Here is a 19,855-nt window from a genome sequence, read left to right on the forward strand (position 1 = left end):
ATATATATATATATATATATATATATATATATATATAGGTCCACAGTCACGTGATCGAACAATGCGAATTATTATTCAAGATGACACTTAGAGAGATGTGATTAATTGGACGTCATTACCAAAATCCTTTCTACCGAAAACCATAGATTTAGGTAAAGAAGATGAAAGTTAAGAATCAAAGGCTTTTCTCCTAATGGTCAAACCTGACAACAGTATAGCTGCAGTACATTCAACAGGAAAGAAGAATCCATTTCAAGAAACAAAAAGTATTTGAATGAGAGACGAACAGAGTCTTAGTTCTTCTGGACTAAGCAAAGGACCTACTTTAATTCTTCGATATGCACCAATAACACAAATCACTGTAATAATGCCTAATAGTAGTAGGCTTAAGTTAATGATGGACAGTGATGACACCATTGCAGATGTTAAGGCTCATATTCGGTTTCATAAATAGAGGATAACTTACAACTCGAAGATCATAAGTCTCTCGTCGATTGTGGAAGTCAACATAAAAGTATGTTGCAATTAAGTTTGTTGAATATTAGCTAGCTAGTAAACAGGATGTTGTGCAGTTATTGTTAGGCTCTGTTATTCTAATATGTATGATCAACTGTGTAATTCACTTGTTATCAATATCATCGCTGGTTAAATTATATAAAAATTTCCTCATGTATTAATTATTTAAAATTATACAATCAAACATCGTATGAGTAAGTTTCATATAATATTTGAAAGTTACCAGCCATACCTTATATAAAGTTAATTCATGAAGAAATTTTATACAAGCTTTGTAAACTTATCAATAAAAATTGTATAAATTATTAATAACTTTTGTCGTATCCCCTTATTTAGAAGAGGGAGTTGTGAAGGACTTATCTTTTGTGGGACTTTTTGTGTAACACGTATATATGCTTTTTTAACCTAAAAATATGACGCGTTTGTCCAAGCTACCTCAAAGTTCTTTCTCCTTGAAATCTCTCTTCTTCCAGGCGAGCTTCCATTTTTTTCTTCTCCAACTTTCTATCTATTTTCTCTTCCATTTTGCTTTTTTGCTCACACTGTTTTTCTTTGCATTCTCATCTTCTTCCATGAGTTTTAATTGAACTTTGTTATATTTTCTTGGTTATTTTAATATTGCTTTCAATTTTTTCTGCTTTAATTTGTTGATTTGTGATTGTAAGTATGTTGCATGGACGAAATTCCTATGTTGAATCCCACTTCTTATTCGTCTCCTGTGCACAAGACGGTAGATTCGTCTCAATTTTGTATTGATAGGTCGTATTATTAAAGGGCACAACCAAAAATTTCTTTGGCCATATACCAGCAAAGACCTCAAAATTCAATTGGGTATGATGTAGATTTCTTCGTCTTTCATCTATACCATTTTGCGAAGTACAAAAAATTATCATTTGTAAACCCTAAATGTTAGACCAAATAAAATGTTTTTTTTTCCAGTATTGACATCATTGGCATGGAAAATTGTGGAAAGTCTATGACCGAAAAAAAATTGAACTTATGTGCTTTTTTTTTTTTATATATTTGAGAAATTAGTAATGTAAGTTGTATTTTATTTGGCCCCATTTCACTAAACAACTTGATAATTGCAAATATTCTTAAGGATTCATTCAGTAAAGAATACAGCGTTCTATTTACTACTTACAGGAAACGGACGTATGACCACCTCTGTTCATCATTCTTTGCCATTTTACGAGCAACTTCCAGACTCTTTGGTATGATTATATACTCTTCTCTACTTTCAATTTTCAATTTTTTTTTAATTTTTCTTTGTTTAATATGCATGTGTCCTGCAAATATGCTGATCTTGATCATTACTTTTGAATTTAAAAGCTCTATATGCATGTTATATATTTTTTTCTGCGTTTTTCATTGCCTAATTGCACCATGTGAAAGGAGAAATTCATGTCTTTATGTATGTTCTTAGAAGTAATAAAAACTTTTGAATTTTATGGTCTTAAACTAGATATATATAGGTTGTGTCGAAATGCTTTTTTGATTTTGTGGTCTTTAACATGTCATATGAAAATTTAGAAATAAAGAGTTGCTAAAAAAGTAGAGAAATTATTCTAAACAAATGAAGAAGAAAAGTAATACAAACAAATTGAGACGGAGAGAGTAAAATGTGTTCTAGTATCCTCTAGCAATACAAAATTTATTACTTTATAAGAAAAATTGTTGTGAATCACTTATTTGATAAAAGTTCCTTCGAACTTAGAACAAATATAATAGTTCATTGATTCAAAGTACATATGTAACATGTTATTCACATACACAAACTACTTCCAACGATGTTAAGAAGTCAAGTGGAAGGCTTAAACCCTAGAAGTTCGGTAATAATTCGTTAAATAGGACTTATTCTCTATGGCTACTACTGTCTACCTAAGAGTCTTACTTTGCGATTCTCTCTACATTCCAAGGTGAAGAGTCTCTCTGAACTTGTTGCGGGGGCAATATAATTACATTAAGTCATTTTACTCACTTCATTGTGTTAGGAATTAGTGTATGCTTCAACTTTAGCCATCTTACTATAGAAAGAGATTTACCTGTATATGATCTTTCTTCAAACAGTTAAGACTTCATTTGAACTGTTAATTTAAGTTATCAATCAAATGGTGTTCCACAGTACCAATTATATCTAACTTAAATATGTTATTCCTTTCTTTTCTCTCTTTTGCCTAAAACTTTTAGTAGATGTGTTGAGTAGGAAGGAAAATAATAAAAAGAAGGGGATAAAGGTCTCTTTCTCACTATTGAAAGTTTTCCAAATGACCCTAAAGACTTTTTCACATTCAATGGGAATAAACAAGCTATGAAATTAAGTTACATGACATTATTGTTGGTGACTCTATAATAAAATTTCACTCCTTAAGAAATACTATTAGGATTTTTTTAGAGACATTATAGTACCTTGTTTAATCTGTTATCCTTACATCTTCTCCTTTGATGCATTTATAAAATACTCTTGATTCTATATTCTAACAAGTAATATTATTCCTCTATTTTTATATGTTATTAAAAAATTTTGAAACGTCAATTTAGATTTCGAGCACCACGTTTTCGAATCTTACTATTCTCCATTCCAATTGATCTTGGAGTTGCACTTCATATGTGGAAGTAGAAAGTTGAGAATACAACAACACACCTCCGAAAAATGAAGAAGGTATCATTGAATGTGAAAAGGTCCTATATTGCCCCATTTCAGATGAAGGAACACGACATGTTCCTTGATAATTTAGGTAAATATTTTAATAAGTGATTCTCACATTACTCTTCAGCTGCTTATCTTTCTATGTTGTACAGATAACCTATTAAAGGAACGACTGTGGAAGAAGAGCACACCAGATGGCTATATCTCTTATGTGCGCCTTCTTGCGGATCAACGCTATTGTGGTACTATGCCCCTTTCAACTTCTATTTATCTTTTCCAATATTACTACTGCACCAAATATATGAATGTTGAGTGGTCAAATGCAAGATTCCTATCGGATAATCAACTAAGTTTCGTCCCTGGAAACATTTGGATTTGGTTTTGAGAACACGGGAAGACATCATCTAGGATTTGAAAGTGCATCTCATTTTTCGAGGAATTTCTTTCATCATTGTGTTAATGAAAGTCAAATTAATGGGAAAAGGGAGGAGCACAATGACCTTCTAAAGGAATATAATCTTTTCCGATTAGTTCAGAATTTCAAATTATAAATAATGAGAACAATTGAAGCAACAATTCTATAGTGTACAACAAGTACTCTTCTTAATGCTAACAATATAACCTCAAACTTATTTTGCACTTCCACTGGAATTTGTAGCTTTATTTGCTTCTTCTCTCTGACCGCTTTCGCTCATAAACCGTAGGGCATTCAATGATGATCATGACTGGAAAAAGTTTGCTAAGCAAACTTCTCATTGTCTGTTGTAAAATAGAAATTCATGGATATATTAAGTTGCTAATACACGTTTCTTTACTTTGTATCACTTCTATGTGATTGTAGGTATATCATATGTGGACAAAAAATAAGTCTATTCCCTTTTGAAGGAGGTTGGTTTCTTTGATGATTACCAGATCACGGTTAAAAAGCCATACAGAAGAACTGATCATTTTGAGAAAGTCCTTAAATGGTTTTCAAAGACTTTAATAGTGAAAAAAAGGTGAAATATATGGAAACAATTAACAAGTAGGCACCAGGCAATAACTGTTGGTATAGAGACAACTTCCAAAACAGTCTGCACTTATCATCCAAGAACCTCCGACGTTTTCTGAAAAATATTTACTCTTTTATTAACTTAATGTTGTTAATGTGTTCCCTTTGCCAATGTGTACAGACTTATTCTGCCTTTAATCATCTTTTGTATTTTGTTTGCCAGCTGCAAATCACCAAGTTCGACCAACTCAACCTCAAGATAATTTCAACAAAAGAAAAATTATACAATCCTCTAACCATTTCTCAAACAAGTAAGCCCGCTCTTTGCATTACGTTTCCTGTATGACATATTTATCGAAACATTATTGTACATTTTTCATTGTTACTGATTTAACATTACCAATCTATTTTCTCTAACGAGTATAACTTCTAACTTATCTAAATTTTTCTACTTACATTTCAACTTCAACCTTTAAACATGTTATGCATTTTGATTATTAGCTGCGAGCCACGAAATTCATGAGACTCAAATTCTAAAAAATTAGACAAAGGAAAGCAAGTATGTAGCCTATCACTATCTTTGCCTTACATTTTTCAGTATGCCATATTAATAATAGTTTATTATAAATTGAGATTGTTTGCACATAAGGGTGCATGTTCGATGTGTCTACTCAACATCTTGCGACCTTAAATATAGTTCCAACCAAAAGGTTTACGCTATGTCGATGCTCCAATAGTATGTACGTCACCTATTACAGAACAATGAAGCGAGTAATATGATTCTAAAAAAAGGTTCCAAACAGTTCATATTGTGGCACAAAAAAATTTTAATAGGAAAGAAGAATCTAAAAATTTTCGAACTTATATCAGAGCATACAATAATATGTTTATGTTCACTTCGTTTGGTGTTAAGTATGATAAAAAATTGGCGAAAAAAAATTGTGGTATGTACACATTTAGGGAGCAACTACATATGTATCACTTCATAGATGATTTAGTTGTTTCCAACGAAACATCCAAGAACTTCCAATTATATTTCTATGACCATGAGAATGAATTGGGTAACAAAATGACCAAAAAACCCCAAACTATTAGAGGTGAGCTAATGTCAAAGAGGGTCTAAGAAGTCATGGTACTTCGCCCTTCTGCTTCATCTTCAGTTTACTTAAACTAGTACTCATTATCATTTAATTAAAGTTTAAAGGTATACAATGTATCAGGAAAATATTTTGACAGCGTCAATTGTTGAGCCTTTTATGTGATAAAACAAATATATAGAAAAGTATATGATGTACAAATCAAAAAGAAAAATCTATTTATAATATCTTGAGATTGTTTCCTATTAAGGTATTCAAAGAAGGAAATAATGTGATTGACTTCTCTTTTTTTTACCTATTTTGATTAAAATAAAGATAAATTCTCCTTTCACTCCACACTATCATTTTATTTAACAAAAGAAAAAATAACTTGAGACCTGAAGAGGTATTCCTTTCTTATGAATTTATCTTGAGTTGCAATTTTTTGATTAATTTTATCCAATTTTTTCTAAGAGCATCCCATTTTCCATCTTGAATCTAAATCTTCTAACTATACCATCTTGATATAAATATGCAATTTGTGCAAATACTGAAGTTGATATCTTAATAGGAACCTGTCCCAACTATTTTTGATGTTTTCCTTTTCAATAATATGCAGGAACAACAGATAGTAATATTCACGCATTGAAAAGTAACATCTGGAAGGAAGGAGTTGAAGAGTTGTTGTTCCAATGACACATTGCAATTGCTGGCATACTACCTTTTTTTTTTTTTTTTAGTTTTTTGTTTCTAACTTAGTTGATTGTCCCTTCAACTAAATCATTTATAACTTGAATACATTTCGTTGAAAATTGTTATTTATAGTTGGAATAGATTCCAAATTACTTTGTTTACAACAAGTTTATCATATTGGGCCCGTGCTTTGCATGGGCTATACTCTTCTAGTATATTTACAAGTGCAACTTTCACATATAGCAAACAAAAAATTTATATTTGTACGCAATAGCAAAGTTTGCATAATTTACATATACAATTGTATAATTCGCTGGCCTAAATTATATAATTCGCTGGCCTATTTCGCTGCAATTGTATAATTCGCTATTCTATTTTACTGCAATTGTATGATTCACAATTGTATAATTCGCTGCCTATTTTCGCTGCAATATTTTTATAAAATTTGCTTTGCATACAATTGAATCGAATTAAAATGTATGTATATTGCATAATTATAAGTGTATAGCAAGAAGATATATGTTTTTCTCTCGTTTTATACAAAAATAGAAACACAATATATACACTTCTGTTGTATAAAGCTAGAGAAATTGTATTTCACTACAATTGTATAATTCGCAATTGTATAATTCGTTGACCTTTTTCTCTGCAATATTTGTATAAAATTTGCATTTGTCTACAATTGAATTGAAATAAAATATTTTTAAATTGTATAATTAAGTGTATAACACGAAGATATATGTTTTTGCATGTGTATATACAATTTTCTCTCGCTTTATATAAAACAGAAACAGAACTTATACACTTCTGTGTATAAAGCGAGAGAGGCGAGCGAGAATGGGAGAGTGGCGAGCGAGATTTTTGGGAGAGAGGCGCCTGACAAACTTTGGCTAACGTTTGCTATGTAGCACAATTAAATCGAACCCTAGCTACTCCATTTATTTTAGGTTATTAGTTTGCTATTATATACAATTTTCCCTATTTACAAACCAAACCAAAGATGATATAAAATTAATAATATGAATAAAAAAATTATTTATGTAATAGGTGTAGTTTAAACAAGTTATCAAATCATCCCTTAGTTGCAAAGGTTTCCAAAACAATATACTTATTGATATAAAATAAAATTTGATCGATATAATGTGATTTTCTAACCAAGAGTATTTAATTGAACATCCTACCACCACTGTAGCTCGTATCCTGTCATGCTCAATTTTGATTTGCTGGCTTAACAAATAAATAAGAATTGTACTTATTCTTCAATAAAATAACTTTTGGGAAATAAATTTCCTTAATGTCAAGCAAACTTGATATGTAATTAATATATTATATCTCATATAAGACTTCCAATCAAATCTCTTATATTGTGACTTTTTAGTGTATTACTCTCTCCGTTTCATAAAAAAATAATTTATTTTAACTTGACACGGGCTTAAGAAAATAAAGAAGACTTTTGATCATGCGGTCCTAAATTAAAGTATGCCAAACATACAAAATTGTCCTTTAATTTTGTGACCTTAAATATGCCACGTGGAAAGTTTTTAATAAAAAGAGATCATTCTTTTTGAAACATAATAAAAAGTAAAACGAAAAGGAGGTCATTCTTTTTTAAACGGAGGGAGTATATCATGTAAAGAAATATATTACTTTAGTATAATACTAATTTCATCTTGAATTAATAATATTTTTTTTCTAATTTTCAACACTTTTAAGTGATATAACTTTTAATTTAAAAAATACTTCATATTCAGATTCATCAATATTTAGAAAAAAATAAATGCATTATCAGACAATTATTGTGTTACATCCCGAGATCACACCCTAGAAGATATGACACTTTCGGAGTGCAACCGGCGTACTTGACCTCTCGGTGGTCTTGTACAAGCCCTTCTGTATCGTTCATCGCATATAAACATATGAAAAGTAGTGCAAAATTAAAACTTTTCACAAACATTCTATAAGTCTTTAAAAATATCTTTCATATAAAATTCATAGGAAATACTAAGTCTCATTTCATCAAATCTCACAAGAGTACTTTGGGACACTGCCCATGCACAAATATTGTACTACTAAGTCTATTACAATACTTCAAAAGTGAAATAAAAGCAATCTATGCCCTCGAGTCAAATGAGGACATATTTCAACTTGCTTGAATGATCTTCTAATCCAAGCTTAGCTCCCAAAATCAACTTCACCTATGAATCACTTTAGAGATAGGTAAAAGCATGGTTAGTGCAAACACGTGTACTAAGTATGACATAATGCATAAAAATCATGAAAATGGACATTTATTGGAAATATGCACCTTTTGACTTAATATAATATCACAAGCATAAGAACAACATTTAACACCTTAGAAACACATAAAAAATCATGTGAGCAATTTAAAACATTTTAAAGAAATCTTATAGTGACCTATATCCCTGTTACAGTGAAAGTGAAGTTTCTTAGCTTCACCATAGACACTTTATCGCATGCAGTTTCCTCACTATAAGCTATCCTAACTCACTTAAGTGAGACAAAGAGAGACCGTACATAACACTCTCTAGGCACACCTAAATGATCCTTAAGACCACCCATAATGAGATACACAGACTTACAATACACCAACCACATGAACATGAGATCCTCCTACCAAAGGTGATTCTAAGGTTCACTTGAGTGAGTTGTGAAGCGACCGCCCATACAATCCCTTACACACACACTTAAGAGATCCTATAGACTACCTAAGGTAGAATCATTCTCAATTAATACAACAACATACATATAATATGACATTCTCCCCTCCAAAAGTTATCAAAAGACTTACTTAAATGAATCAAGAAGATAACGTCCATGATTGACTTCTTCAAGATTACCTAAATAAGATTTAAGACTACCTAAGTTTGGATCATGTCTACATAGTCAACAAACTTCCCTAACTAGAGTCATTCTTAAGACTTATCTAGGTAAGATACGAAGCGACCATTCCTATGCCCCCTTCACACTTTAACTAGACAACCCTTAACTACTCTAAATAAGTACTTCTTCATTCAACATGCTTCCTTTACTTAAGTCATTACATTCATTAGTTCATTTAAGACTCATTCATCGCATAAGTACATTCAAGTAATGGTCTTGGAGAAGACCTAGGAACTCTCACTAACATCTTCAAAGCCTATTGTTCAATGTCTAGATAGCGTCCCATACCACCACCTAAACTTCATAGAACTTCTCAAATGCTAGTAGGTATCCCACATGATGAGAATAGGCAATAATCGACATAGACCATGATAACTAAACATGGAATCCGGAGTTCAAACCTACTCCGATGAGGGTGTTCTACTTGTTAAGGGTAGAACTAAGACACATCCCATGTAGGCACATGGTTAAGGAATATGAAGGGCTTTTATGTACTCTAGTCTCATTCTCAAGTAGAGCTACTTCCCATAACATACTCACTCGGTGTTAGCCTTTGTTCTCATAGAGTAATTGACATTAAAGGATCACATGTAGAGGTTCCATATCTAGTTCATAACCCAATCACATTCACCTACCAAAGAGGTCCACTAGGGCTACCTTACAATGACGACAGAGATAGTTCATCATGACTTCCTAAGGATGATATGATGCCGTTCCAGCTAATCAACCTTAAGTCTATAATTCATACAAGAAGGATACCATTACGATTTTCGACTTCAATGTTCATAACCTTACCACTATGTTCAAAGTTTCACATAAATGACCTTCTTAATATCATCAAGGTATCATATCATTCATACATTCAAGACTAAGAGGCTTTAGCATCCTAAGTCAAGACATCTCATATTCACATTCAAACATGTTTCAAGTAAGGGACACAAGTCTACCACACAAGACACACCATACTTAACATATAACCTTTAGTATGTCATTCTAGAAACACATATGCACAACCAAAATCATCTTTAGGCATCCTATCCACTGCTATAACATCATCAATATAACCATTATAGACTCATATAGGCAAGTAGGAACAATCATGTATTAACTCTAAGACTATACACATAAACACATAGTCATAGTCAAACATGATCACCTAATTACATCAATAGAAGAACACATACATTAACTTAAATCACAACTAGATAAACATGATCATACTTTCACATAATCAACTACACAAATCATCAAAATACTTCAAGTAGTTTGCCGACAAGGCCATGATAATCATAATACATAAAGTAACGCCGACAAGGCCACATCAATTGCAAGTAAAGCACATAGCACCACCACCATAAGTGGTCCATACCAATCACAAAATAATTCAAGTCTAATTAACATAAAATAAAGGGGATTAGGTCAGCGTACCACCAATCCATTCTCACCACTTCAATCCATAGCTAAATCATCCAATTCAATATCATAAGACCCTTACCATGGCCATGAACATCAATTCAATAGATAAACTATAATAATCAATGAATCTAGGTCAATTAAATATATATTTATCAATCTAAGACTGATTAGACATCAATTAAATATAATTATTACATCATTCAATAGCCCAAAGAAAACTACACTAGAATTCATAAGCATTAAGACAATATCACTTAACCCATAAAATAGTCAAAAACTATGGTTCATCAATTACATGAGTTCATAGGTTAATTGAGTTAAAATCATCTAGTTAAAAACAAATCAATCAATATACAATGATTTACAACCTTTAATGCAAGAACCCATGGATAGATCATAAAATTGGACAAGTTCATCTTTGAAAACTTAAGAAAACTCTTTGAATGTTGGGCTCTTTGATGAATAGAGTTTCAAGGATCAAAATTCATACCTCAATGATGTTAATCCACCAATTTGATGAAGAATCACCACTCAATTCTCCGATCCAAGATCTTCCTTGAGTTTTGGCTTCAATAGATTTCTAGAGAATTTCTAGGATATTTTTGGGTTTTTGATATTGAAGAATGAATTCTCCCAAGTGTTTAAGGCTCATAAACATGTTTAAAATACCCAAAGTACCCCTAAGTAACCGCCTAAAGTCTTATTTGGATGTGGGGGTGAATATACCACTTCACCCCTAGAATTAAATGTAAGCCGGGAAATTGACAGCCCTCACAGACGATTCAAAATGACGGTCCGTTTCCCAACCAACGGACCGTCCTGTTGGTCTGTGGTTTGGGACTGAGGATTGTATTTGGCATGGACTTCTCCCATGCATAAGTCCTGACCCACGGCTCACATCGACTGTCTGACGAGCCATCTACTGCCTCCGTCGTTTGCGACTTTTTTGGGCAGTCTTGGCTCTTGAGAAGGGTCCTTCCTCAAGGACCCTTGGTTGGTCCTTAGAGACTTTCACCTAGACGTTTCCACCTTGAATATGTTCGTATGCGAGTTTTAGGACCTCCCACATCAATTTCATTGAAAGCAACACATGAAACTCGATGAAACATGCCAAGATACACAAGGTCGTTTCAAGGCAAATCTTTTGAACATCATGGACATTCTTGGACGTTTGACCTCCAAACTTCACGAAACCTGACATACTGCCTATAAACACTATAATAACTCATATAATGACCTCATTTACTCATGAAACACACATATAGTCATATAACCACACATGAGACACATAGGTGACTTAGTCGTCGAACGTCTTAGTCATCCCTTGACGTTTCACTTCCAAATCACCTAAAACTCTAGACACTGCCTCATTACCACATTATAGACCATTTTAGGACCTTAGAAACTCATGAAAACCATGTTGGCTCTAGCTTCACCTAAGTTATTTTTGAGGTATTATATATTATGATTGTGATTGCGGTTGTGGTGATTTATTTTTGTTTTTAACTATTTATAGTTATTCGTGTCACATGTATTCACGAATAGTTGGATCACTAATATTTACTTTCGATTTTTGCTATTTAGAAATTTAGAATAACATATAATTTTATACTTTGAAAAGAATAAAACTTTATATTACATGAAGATTATATAGGGTGATTATTTAAAAAAATAAAAGCGGAATGAAAGAATTTTTATTATGAAATAAGAAAAAATTAAAAAAAAATAGAAATAATAATATAAAACTGAGGAGAAAAAATAAAACAGATTAAATAAAAGGAGAGAAATAGACAGTTGAGTTAAAATTGTTTGTCTACAGAAATAGAGGATCCTAGATTTCAACAGTAAAATAGATAATATGGTTGGAGATTAAGGCGTGTCCAAAATTTTGAAAGGATGGATGGACTATTACGAAAAGATGTATCTAAGATAAAAATTGGATGGATTGGACATTTAAGTTTTTAACACTGAACTGTTAAATTTTAAAAATTGTAGGTACAAAATATATAATACTAATAGTTTTAAATTTCAATACACAATTGATTCAATAACATAAAATTTTAACAGTGACATTTCTTTTAGGAATTTTCAGTGTAACACACTTGAAAATTTTGAAAGATTAAAGCAAAAAGTTGTTAAAAAAAATAAATTCAAAAGCCAAAAGTGTTACCAATAATAATTTGGAGAGGTGTTGCTAAATAAATAAATAAATAAAAAAATAGAAGAGGTGCATCTCATAATCATCATATTATTATACACTAAATAAAAAATGAGCTTTAGCGACAATTAATTAACAATTGCCGCAAATATGTATTTTTAGCGGCAATTAGCACTCTATGTATATGTTTCTAAAGGATTTAGTGACATTGAATTGACTTTAGCACTCTATATTATTATGTCTATTTGTTGCTGCTAAAAGTTATTGTTGTTATAATAATATGATAGTTTGATCATCGATTTACACATTTATATTTAAATATTTTTTTAAAAATATAAAACACTACTGTTTTATTTTTATTTTTATTTTTTTTGCAAAAACAATGAGCTAGGACCAGTATTCAAAATATATATACACATTACACATATATAACACTACTATATATATAATTTAAATATAGGAGAATGGGTGCATGTGAACCCACAAAACCCCTTTGGATACGCACTGTCGGCATTAGTATAATTTAACAAAAGTTAATTGACAAGTATTTAAGAAACGATATACAAATTCAAAATTTTGCATTACTTATACGATCGAGTACATTAATGTGCACATTTGAACACAAGAAGTTCTAGTGTTGCTGCGTGAAACTTAGAAATTAACTATTTTTAATTTTTTTTAATGTTATTTTTAGATCTAACTAGTATCAATACACTTTTAAATAAAATTATTAATCAAAAGTAATTTTTACTACATTATTTATTTTTGCCTTTTCCAAATTTGAAATAATGTTGATTGCTCTAGATGGGACACGTTAATGGCACAAGGATCCTCTTTCAGAATTCAAATCATATGAAGATTTTCTTCACTGGTGTTTGCCTCGATTTAAACATTCTTCTCAATCTCTTTTCTCTATAATCAAACTGATTCTCTACCATGTCGTAAATATCAAATCAAATTTAGAAATTATCAAATGATATCAAATTATTTTAAATATGATAATAATATAGTACTGATCTTTTCGTATTATTTTATGTGATACTTTAATTTGGAATAGTATTTATTAATTAAAGAAACTTTTTGAAACTTGCGGTTTAAAATAATTCTTACATACTTTCTCTGTTCATTTTAAATTCTCATGTTGCATTTTTTGAAAGTTAATTTGACTAATTTTGAAAGTTAAATTAGATTACATTAATTTAGTATTTTAAATAAAAATAATTAGATATTCGAAAACCATATAAAGAGTACTATAAATTGTTATTTTATGCTATCACGAATTCAGTACGATGAAAAATACATCATAAAATGTTAGGTAAAGTTCTTATAGCTTGACTCTAAAAAAGTAAACTATGACAATTAAAAGTAGAATAATATAGTATTTATGAGTTATAATAAATCATTTATTTTAGGGGGTAAAAAATGATATTTTATAATTAAATTGTTTCTAATTATAGTGATACTCTTTTTGTGATGGACTGAAAATAAATGATGTCACATAAAATGAAATGAAGGGAATAATATTTTAGAAATAAAAATTATAGAAGCAAAAATTTCAAACATTGCTTATACTATGGCCACCAGTCACGACCTAGACAGTCGTGAGTGACATTCACACAAATCTTCCGATGAAAGAACCATTAATACTAATCAGCTAACCCCAAACTAATATTTAAAGATACGAAAGCAGGTTCAACTGAAGAAACAAAAATAGGGTTATCATAAACTCCAACAGTTTAGATAAACTTAATACTAAACATTCCGAAAACACCCCTAGAACTGAAAGTCAATGTACCGAAATTTTAAAGTTCACCAAGTCTAAGAAAATTGGTGCAACAAGAGAATAACTAAAGTACTAGTCTAAGTCCGAAAGAGTGGACTAAACAAAAAGAGAACTGATGGCATCCTGAAAGAAGTCCTTCACCCTTAAATCCTGTCTTGATCACTAATCTTCTACGCGAAATCTGTCACCAGCCGCTTGAAGATGCCATGCACTCAACCAAAAAAAAAAGATCAAGTGCAGAATCCATACACAACCACAGTTTACTGATATGATCACACATCTATTCAGTAAGCGAAACATATGAAAGTATTCACAACATGGTAAACAAGCATATACCGAACATATACAATATCAATCATCATTTCAGAATCAATGTACAATTCCACATTCTCAATACTACACATATATGACTGGTCAATGGTCCTTCATGGAACTCATACCCAAAATATTAAGTGTACCGGATCGTGACACCCGTTTTAAGTTAGTGTGTTGGATCGTGACACCCGTTATAATATGTATGTCAATACGTGACATCTGATCCCAAGTAGTGTGCCGAAACGTGACACTCGTTACATTCAACATGTCACAATCACAATAACAATGTGTGAATCATACATTCAAGTGTTGACTCATGGAATACAATCTTTCATTCATATTTATTTACAATTAGTGTGATGAATAATGCAACATTTGCAAACATGCATGTATTTTAATGAAGCAATTATTAACATACATTACACAAACATGAAATCACAACCATCACCAGCCTCGAACAAATCTTGATCCTCCAAGGAAACTTGATTCTTCCCTTTCCAAATTCGTCTTGTTCTTGATTTATAAATTTTTTTTAACACACACTGATCAATAATTAAGATCTAATTTACCTGGACTACAACAAGTTTAATAACCCAATACCAAACCCATGATCCTAAGGTGCACCTAGGGCTTTTTTCCATCATCAACTTTAGGTCAAAATCCTTTCCCAATGGTATTTACCCAAAAATTTACATTTTACGGATCAAAAAAATAATTTGGGGGACGAAATCCTTACCTCTAGCACCAAAAGTCGTGGAAAAACTTCAAGAGATTACCTGGGGCCGTCTCCTAAATCTTAAGAATGAAGTTTTCAGAATAATAATGTTTTGGGATTTATTTCTGACTTAAGTCGCGATTGTCATGCCACAACAGACCTTATCCTGCTACGCGCGTTAGTGGTTTGCACAAAGACAAAGAGTTAAATTATGATTTTCAAATCCTCATTTCACAACACACCTTCAACGCATGACACTCACAAAGTACCCGCACATTCACGCAAAGGTCAGTTTCCGGAATTCTACTTGCCCGAATTCGATACCGTAAAGTCATACAAGTTCCATAACGTCTTGTCTATCCATTCATGTAATCAAATTCACAACTATATATCTCATTAGTTACCAGGTTTCCCTAGACCTTACTGACTCCAATTCGTCCAAATCTCGTCTAGGTTAGAAAATTCGAAGTAACTACTGAAAAATTTTCTGACTCCAATTCTTTTTCTATTGGATTTTTCCTAACGATGGAATCACTCGTCCTTGAGTGATCGACTAGGAAATACTGTCTAAAGTAAGGGAAGAGTAATACTTGTATCATCGAATAACCAAGGATACTTGTCTCGCACGTCATCGAATAATCTCCTTGGTCCTCATCTTCTGGAAATCACGATCAAGAATTGCAATAGGTTCCTCCTAATACTTGAAGGTCTTTGTCTAACACAATTGCGTCTCATTTTTATGTAATCCATGTCCCCATGATACTTCTTCAACATGGACACATGAAATACTAGATGATCTCCCTATAAGTTAGTAGGTAAGCCAACCTATATGCCACTGTCCCTACACAATCAAGAAATTCAAATGGTCTAATGTATCGATGAATAAGCTTTCCCTTCTAGCCGAATATCAACACCACTTCCATGGGTGATACCTTAAGAAGAATATTCTCACTAGTCTTAATTGCCATAACTCTATCCTTATGGTCTGCATACTTTTTCTGTCTACTTTGGGCTGCTAGCTTCTTAGCTCTGATGCTTTTTACCTTATCATGAACATCTGTCACTAAGTCAACCTCCAAAGGTTTTACATCTCCAGCCTCAAACCATCCTATGGATGATCTACATCCTCTCCCATAAAGTGCCTCAAATGGTGTCATATCAATTTTGGAGTGGTAACTGTTATTACAGGAAAACTCACGCAAAGGTAGGAATTTATCCCGATGTCCTCAAAAGTAAATCACACATGCTCTCAACATGTCCTCTAACACTTGAATAGTCATCTCTGACTCGTCAGTTTGCGGATGAAAGGTTGTGCTAAAAGTGAGTTGTGTTCTAAAAGTGAGTTGTGTACCCAACTCCTCATACAATTTCCCCCAAAACTTGGATGTGAACTGTGTACCACGGCACCTCATGAAGACTTACTATCTCTTTTACATACACCTTAGATAATTGCTGAGCATTATAGTCGGTTTTGACTGGAATAAAATGGGTTGACTTAGTTCATATGTCAATCACTACCCAAATTGAATCATACTTTCTCAATGTCTAAAGGAGACCAACTACGAAATCCATAGCTATTCTTTATTACTTCTATTTTGAAATTGGCATTCTCTGAAGTAAACCTGCAGGCTTTTGGTGTTAATATTTTACTTGTTGGCAATTTATACACTTACCACAAACTTCTCTATATATTTCTTCATGGTCGACCACCAAAGGAGTTGCTTCAAATCTCGGTACATCTTGGTCACACCGGGATGAATAGTGATAAGTCCACCAATTGTACCCATTTAGGGCTTTTTTTGATAGAAATAGTGTCCTCAAATGCTTATTTCGTCTCATTATCTGATGAAAACTCTTAGGTTTCAGGTATGTGAAGTTTTAGTGGAAGCATGGATACTTAAGCATAAAAAGGAACAAAAAAGATTGAAAAGAACGTAAAAGATAAAGCCTAAGCTTCGCCAATCAAACTTGGAAAATCGCTAGAGGGAAGCACTCCGCCCTTTGTTCCAGTATGCGAAGCCCTGAAGGAAGTGGATCAAAAGGCGATGAAAGGAGAATTCGGCGTGTCACTGATCAATTTCGCAAAATAGAGGTATAACGCCTAATGATCCAGGACATAAATATGCTGAAGGCAAAGCACAAAAGGCGATGAACTAGAAGAGGGGCGAATCGCCGAGTCATTCGGCAATCGCGACTAACCTTGCCGAAGGGTCCACCGAAACCTTAATATGAAAGCTATAAATACTAGCTTTAGGTGTTACTTTAGAGAGTTATTAATTTTCACTTTTTAGAACCTTAGTTTTTGTATTTCCTCTAAAGTTTGGAGAGGGTTTTGTGGGAGACTTGAAGAAGGAAGGGTTTCATTATCTCCAAGTTGGAAGTGGGTCTTCTCTATTCTTCTTCCTTTGCTCATATTAAGGTTTAGTTTCTAATATCCACCTGATTTCATTATCATTTTAGGTGTAATTTGTTATTGCTTTATGTGTGGCGAAAACCGTCCATTCTTGGGGTGCGATTTAACAAATATGTGTTGGTTCTTGCTTGCTGATAGTTAGATGTATCTTAATGGTGATTTCACCTAGTGGTTGTGGTTTAATCTAATGGGTTTGTATTTGAATATACAACGTCACCCATGTCTTTTCGGCTTTTCCCAGAGGGAGGTCGCGAAAGCAAGACTGTTAGACTGATGCCCTAAGAAGTAGGCTGACATGAGGTAGTCCCATATCCTAACACTCAGCTCGAGAGAGTGAGTGGGGTAAAGCGTAGGCTGACCTTCATTCCGCAAATGAGTGTCCGAGAAACACATTTGAAACGAGGTAAGTTGCCCGAGAGGGAACTTATTTCCATCTAAAGCCTAGCTTAGTCACCATTATCTTGCAAATTTCCTTTCGAAAGCATGTACCCAACTGCCTATCTCAACTTGTAATGCGGTCACACCCCAAGAAATTTTCCCTATTCTTGATTCCCTTTTGCATTTTTATCATTTTTACTTCACTTGTGACAAAACCCCTTTTGATATTTGACACTTTTGTGTCGCCATTTTGATTTAACATGTTTTATACGTAAATATCTTTAGATACGACAAATTAGAATGAAATTCTAATTGACTACATCTTCTCGAAACCGCTCCCTTGGGACACGACCCAACCCTTGGTTGGGTTACTAAACTATCAACGATCTTAGACACTCATACTGTAGGTGTCACATCCGAGGAGCACCCCCTAGACGTAACCGTCGTCGTCGTCCTCGTCGAGGACGAATAGCCTCTTAGCTTATATCATTACATTCATAGGTTAAAAATTTGGAAAAAGAATTAAAATTTTTATTCTATCTATCATGAGGTTTACATAGACCTCTCGCATCCACATAATATATATATTCATATCGAGTATACATAGACTTTTCGTATAAGAAGATTACATAGTCTTCTACTTTTATTGCACACACATATATATAATATATAACATAGTCTTAAAACCAGTCTCATCCATGACTATCTAAACAAGAGTATAACAATTGGCATAACCCATACATCAATACAATAAACGCCACATATAGGCTATACAATCTTTAGTACTCAAATAAAATAAATGAACATATTATCTTTAAGACTAATCAATATACGAAATTAGGAAATGGCATTGTCCTCGAAGTGGTGAGGACCTACCCAACTTGGAGAATGAGAATTCCATGTATTTCTTCAAAATTCGTCAAAAGCCCATCCACGATTGGAACCTAAAATGTTGAGGGAAAAGGGACAAAATGGAATTAGCACATCACTTGTACTAAGTTAGGACCATATGCATACACACATAAAAATCATGCTAAAAAGGGACATTTTAATAAAATATGCAATTTACTTTGAAAAGCCTTATGCACATTCAAGAAACCATACCAATCAATAAGACATATTCATTAAGTCAGGATCATGTATATCACAAAACCAACAATACTAAGTCTAGTCAAGCCAACATGCATATCAACATAATTGAGCACATAATCAAGACAACTCTATCATCAAGTTATAATATCAACAAGCATGAATAAGAGTTCATAACATCATAATCAAAGCAAGATTATTACTAATGAACCCCTCATTAATTCCACTAGTGCAATGATTAAGCAAAGCATAACCTTATTAAATCAAGTAAACCTAACAAGAACCATAACTAATGTCCAACTCCACATAGCATATCATTAAGAGTACATAACATCATACTTTAGCAGTAGAGATCAAATAAATGTTCATAAGTGAAACCAATATCATATAGTATCATCAACATGTAAGATTATCATGTACATATCATTTACATTTATAAGCATATACATACATAAGAACGTCCTTCCAAGACTTCCTTCAAGGCTAACTAGTGCAATGTATAGGTAGAGTCCCATAGCCCTACCTAGACTAAGTCAAACCTCTCAAGTCATCCTAGTTAGAGTACACTTTATTAATTCATTTTACTTTTGGGAGCATCATGTCTTAATCGATATAGACCACATGAGCTAATGTGGAATCCGGTGTCATGGAATCCTACATCGAAGGAAGGTGGACTATTTGCCAAGGCAGTACCAAAACATGAACATAACATCTATATGGATCCACTAGCTAGTATTCCTATGGGGGCAACATAGTTCAAG

General features: G+C 32.7%; 1 protein-coding gene across 6 annotated transcripts; it reads left to right on the forward strand.

Moving 5' to 3' along the window:
• The first annotated feature begins 978 nt into the window (after window positions 1–978).
• Window positions 979–6,087, forward strand: LOC114076947. 6 transcript variants are annotated; one of them, XR_003578028.1, is made up of 6 exons: window positions 979–1,730; window positions 3,058–3,254; window positions 3,319–3,408; window positions 4,008–4,054; window positions 4,381–4,468; window positions 5,853–6,087. XR_003578028.1 is itself a non-coding variant. In XM_027916745.1 (6 exons), exons 2-6 carry the CDS (start codon window positions 1,674–1,676, stop codon window positions 5,863–5,865), a joined length of 366 nt encoding a protein of 121 aa, XP_027772546.1. In that variant the 5' UTR covers window positions 981–1,347; window positions 1,663–1,673; the 3' UTR covers window positions 5,866–6,087. The 6 variants fall into 6 exon arrangements, 5 of the variants coding, with proteins under 5 accessions (XP_027772546.1, XP_027772545.1, XP_027772549.1 ...); XM_027916745.1 differs by lacking the exon at window positions 4,008–4,054 and having other exon boundaries at window positions 981–1,347; window positions 1,663–1,730; window positions 3,137–3,254; XM_027916747.1 differs by lacking the exon at window positions 4,008–4,054 and having other exon boundaries at window positions 997–1,347; window positions 1,663–1,730.
• The last annotated feature ends 13,768 nt before the right edge of the window (window positions 6,088–19,855 follow it).

Source organism: Solanum pennellii, chromosome 4 (genome assembly GCF_001406875.1).
Source record: "Solanum pennellii chromosome 4, SPENNV200".
NCBI classification, from domain to species: domain Eukaryota; kingdom Viridiplantae; phylum Streptophyta; class Magnoliopsida; order Solanales; family Solanaceae; genus Solanum; species Solanum pennellii.

Excerpts from the sequence above, each read along its gene's own strand:
- LOC114076947 (XM_027916744.1), top strand. The coding sequence starts at position 1,674 with ATGACCACCTCTGTTCATCATTCTTTGCCATTTTACGAGCAACTTCCA. Across the intron at positions 3,255-3,318 it reads CATGTTCCTTGATAATTTAG|ATAACCTATTAAAGGAACGA; the intron begins GTAAATATTTTA and ends TATGTTGTACAG. Across the intron at positions 3,409-4,380 it reads TGCGGATCAACGCTATTGTG|CTGCAAATCACCAAGTTCGA; the intron begins GTACTATGCCCC and ends TTTGTTTGCCAG.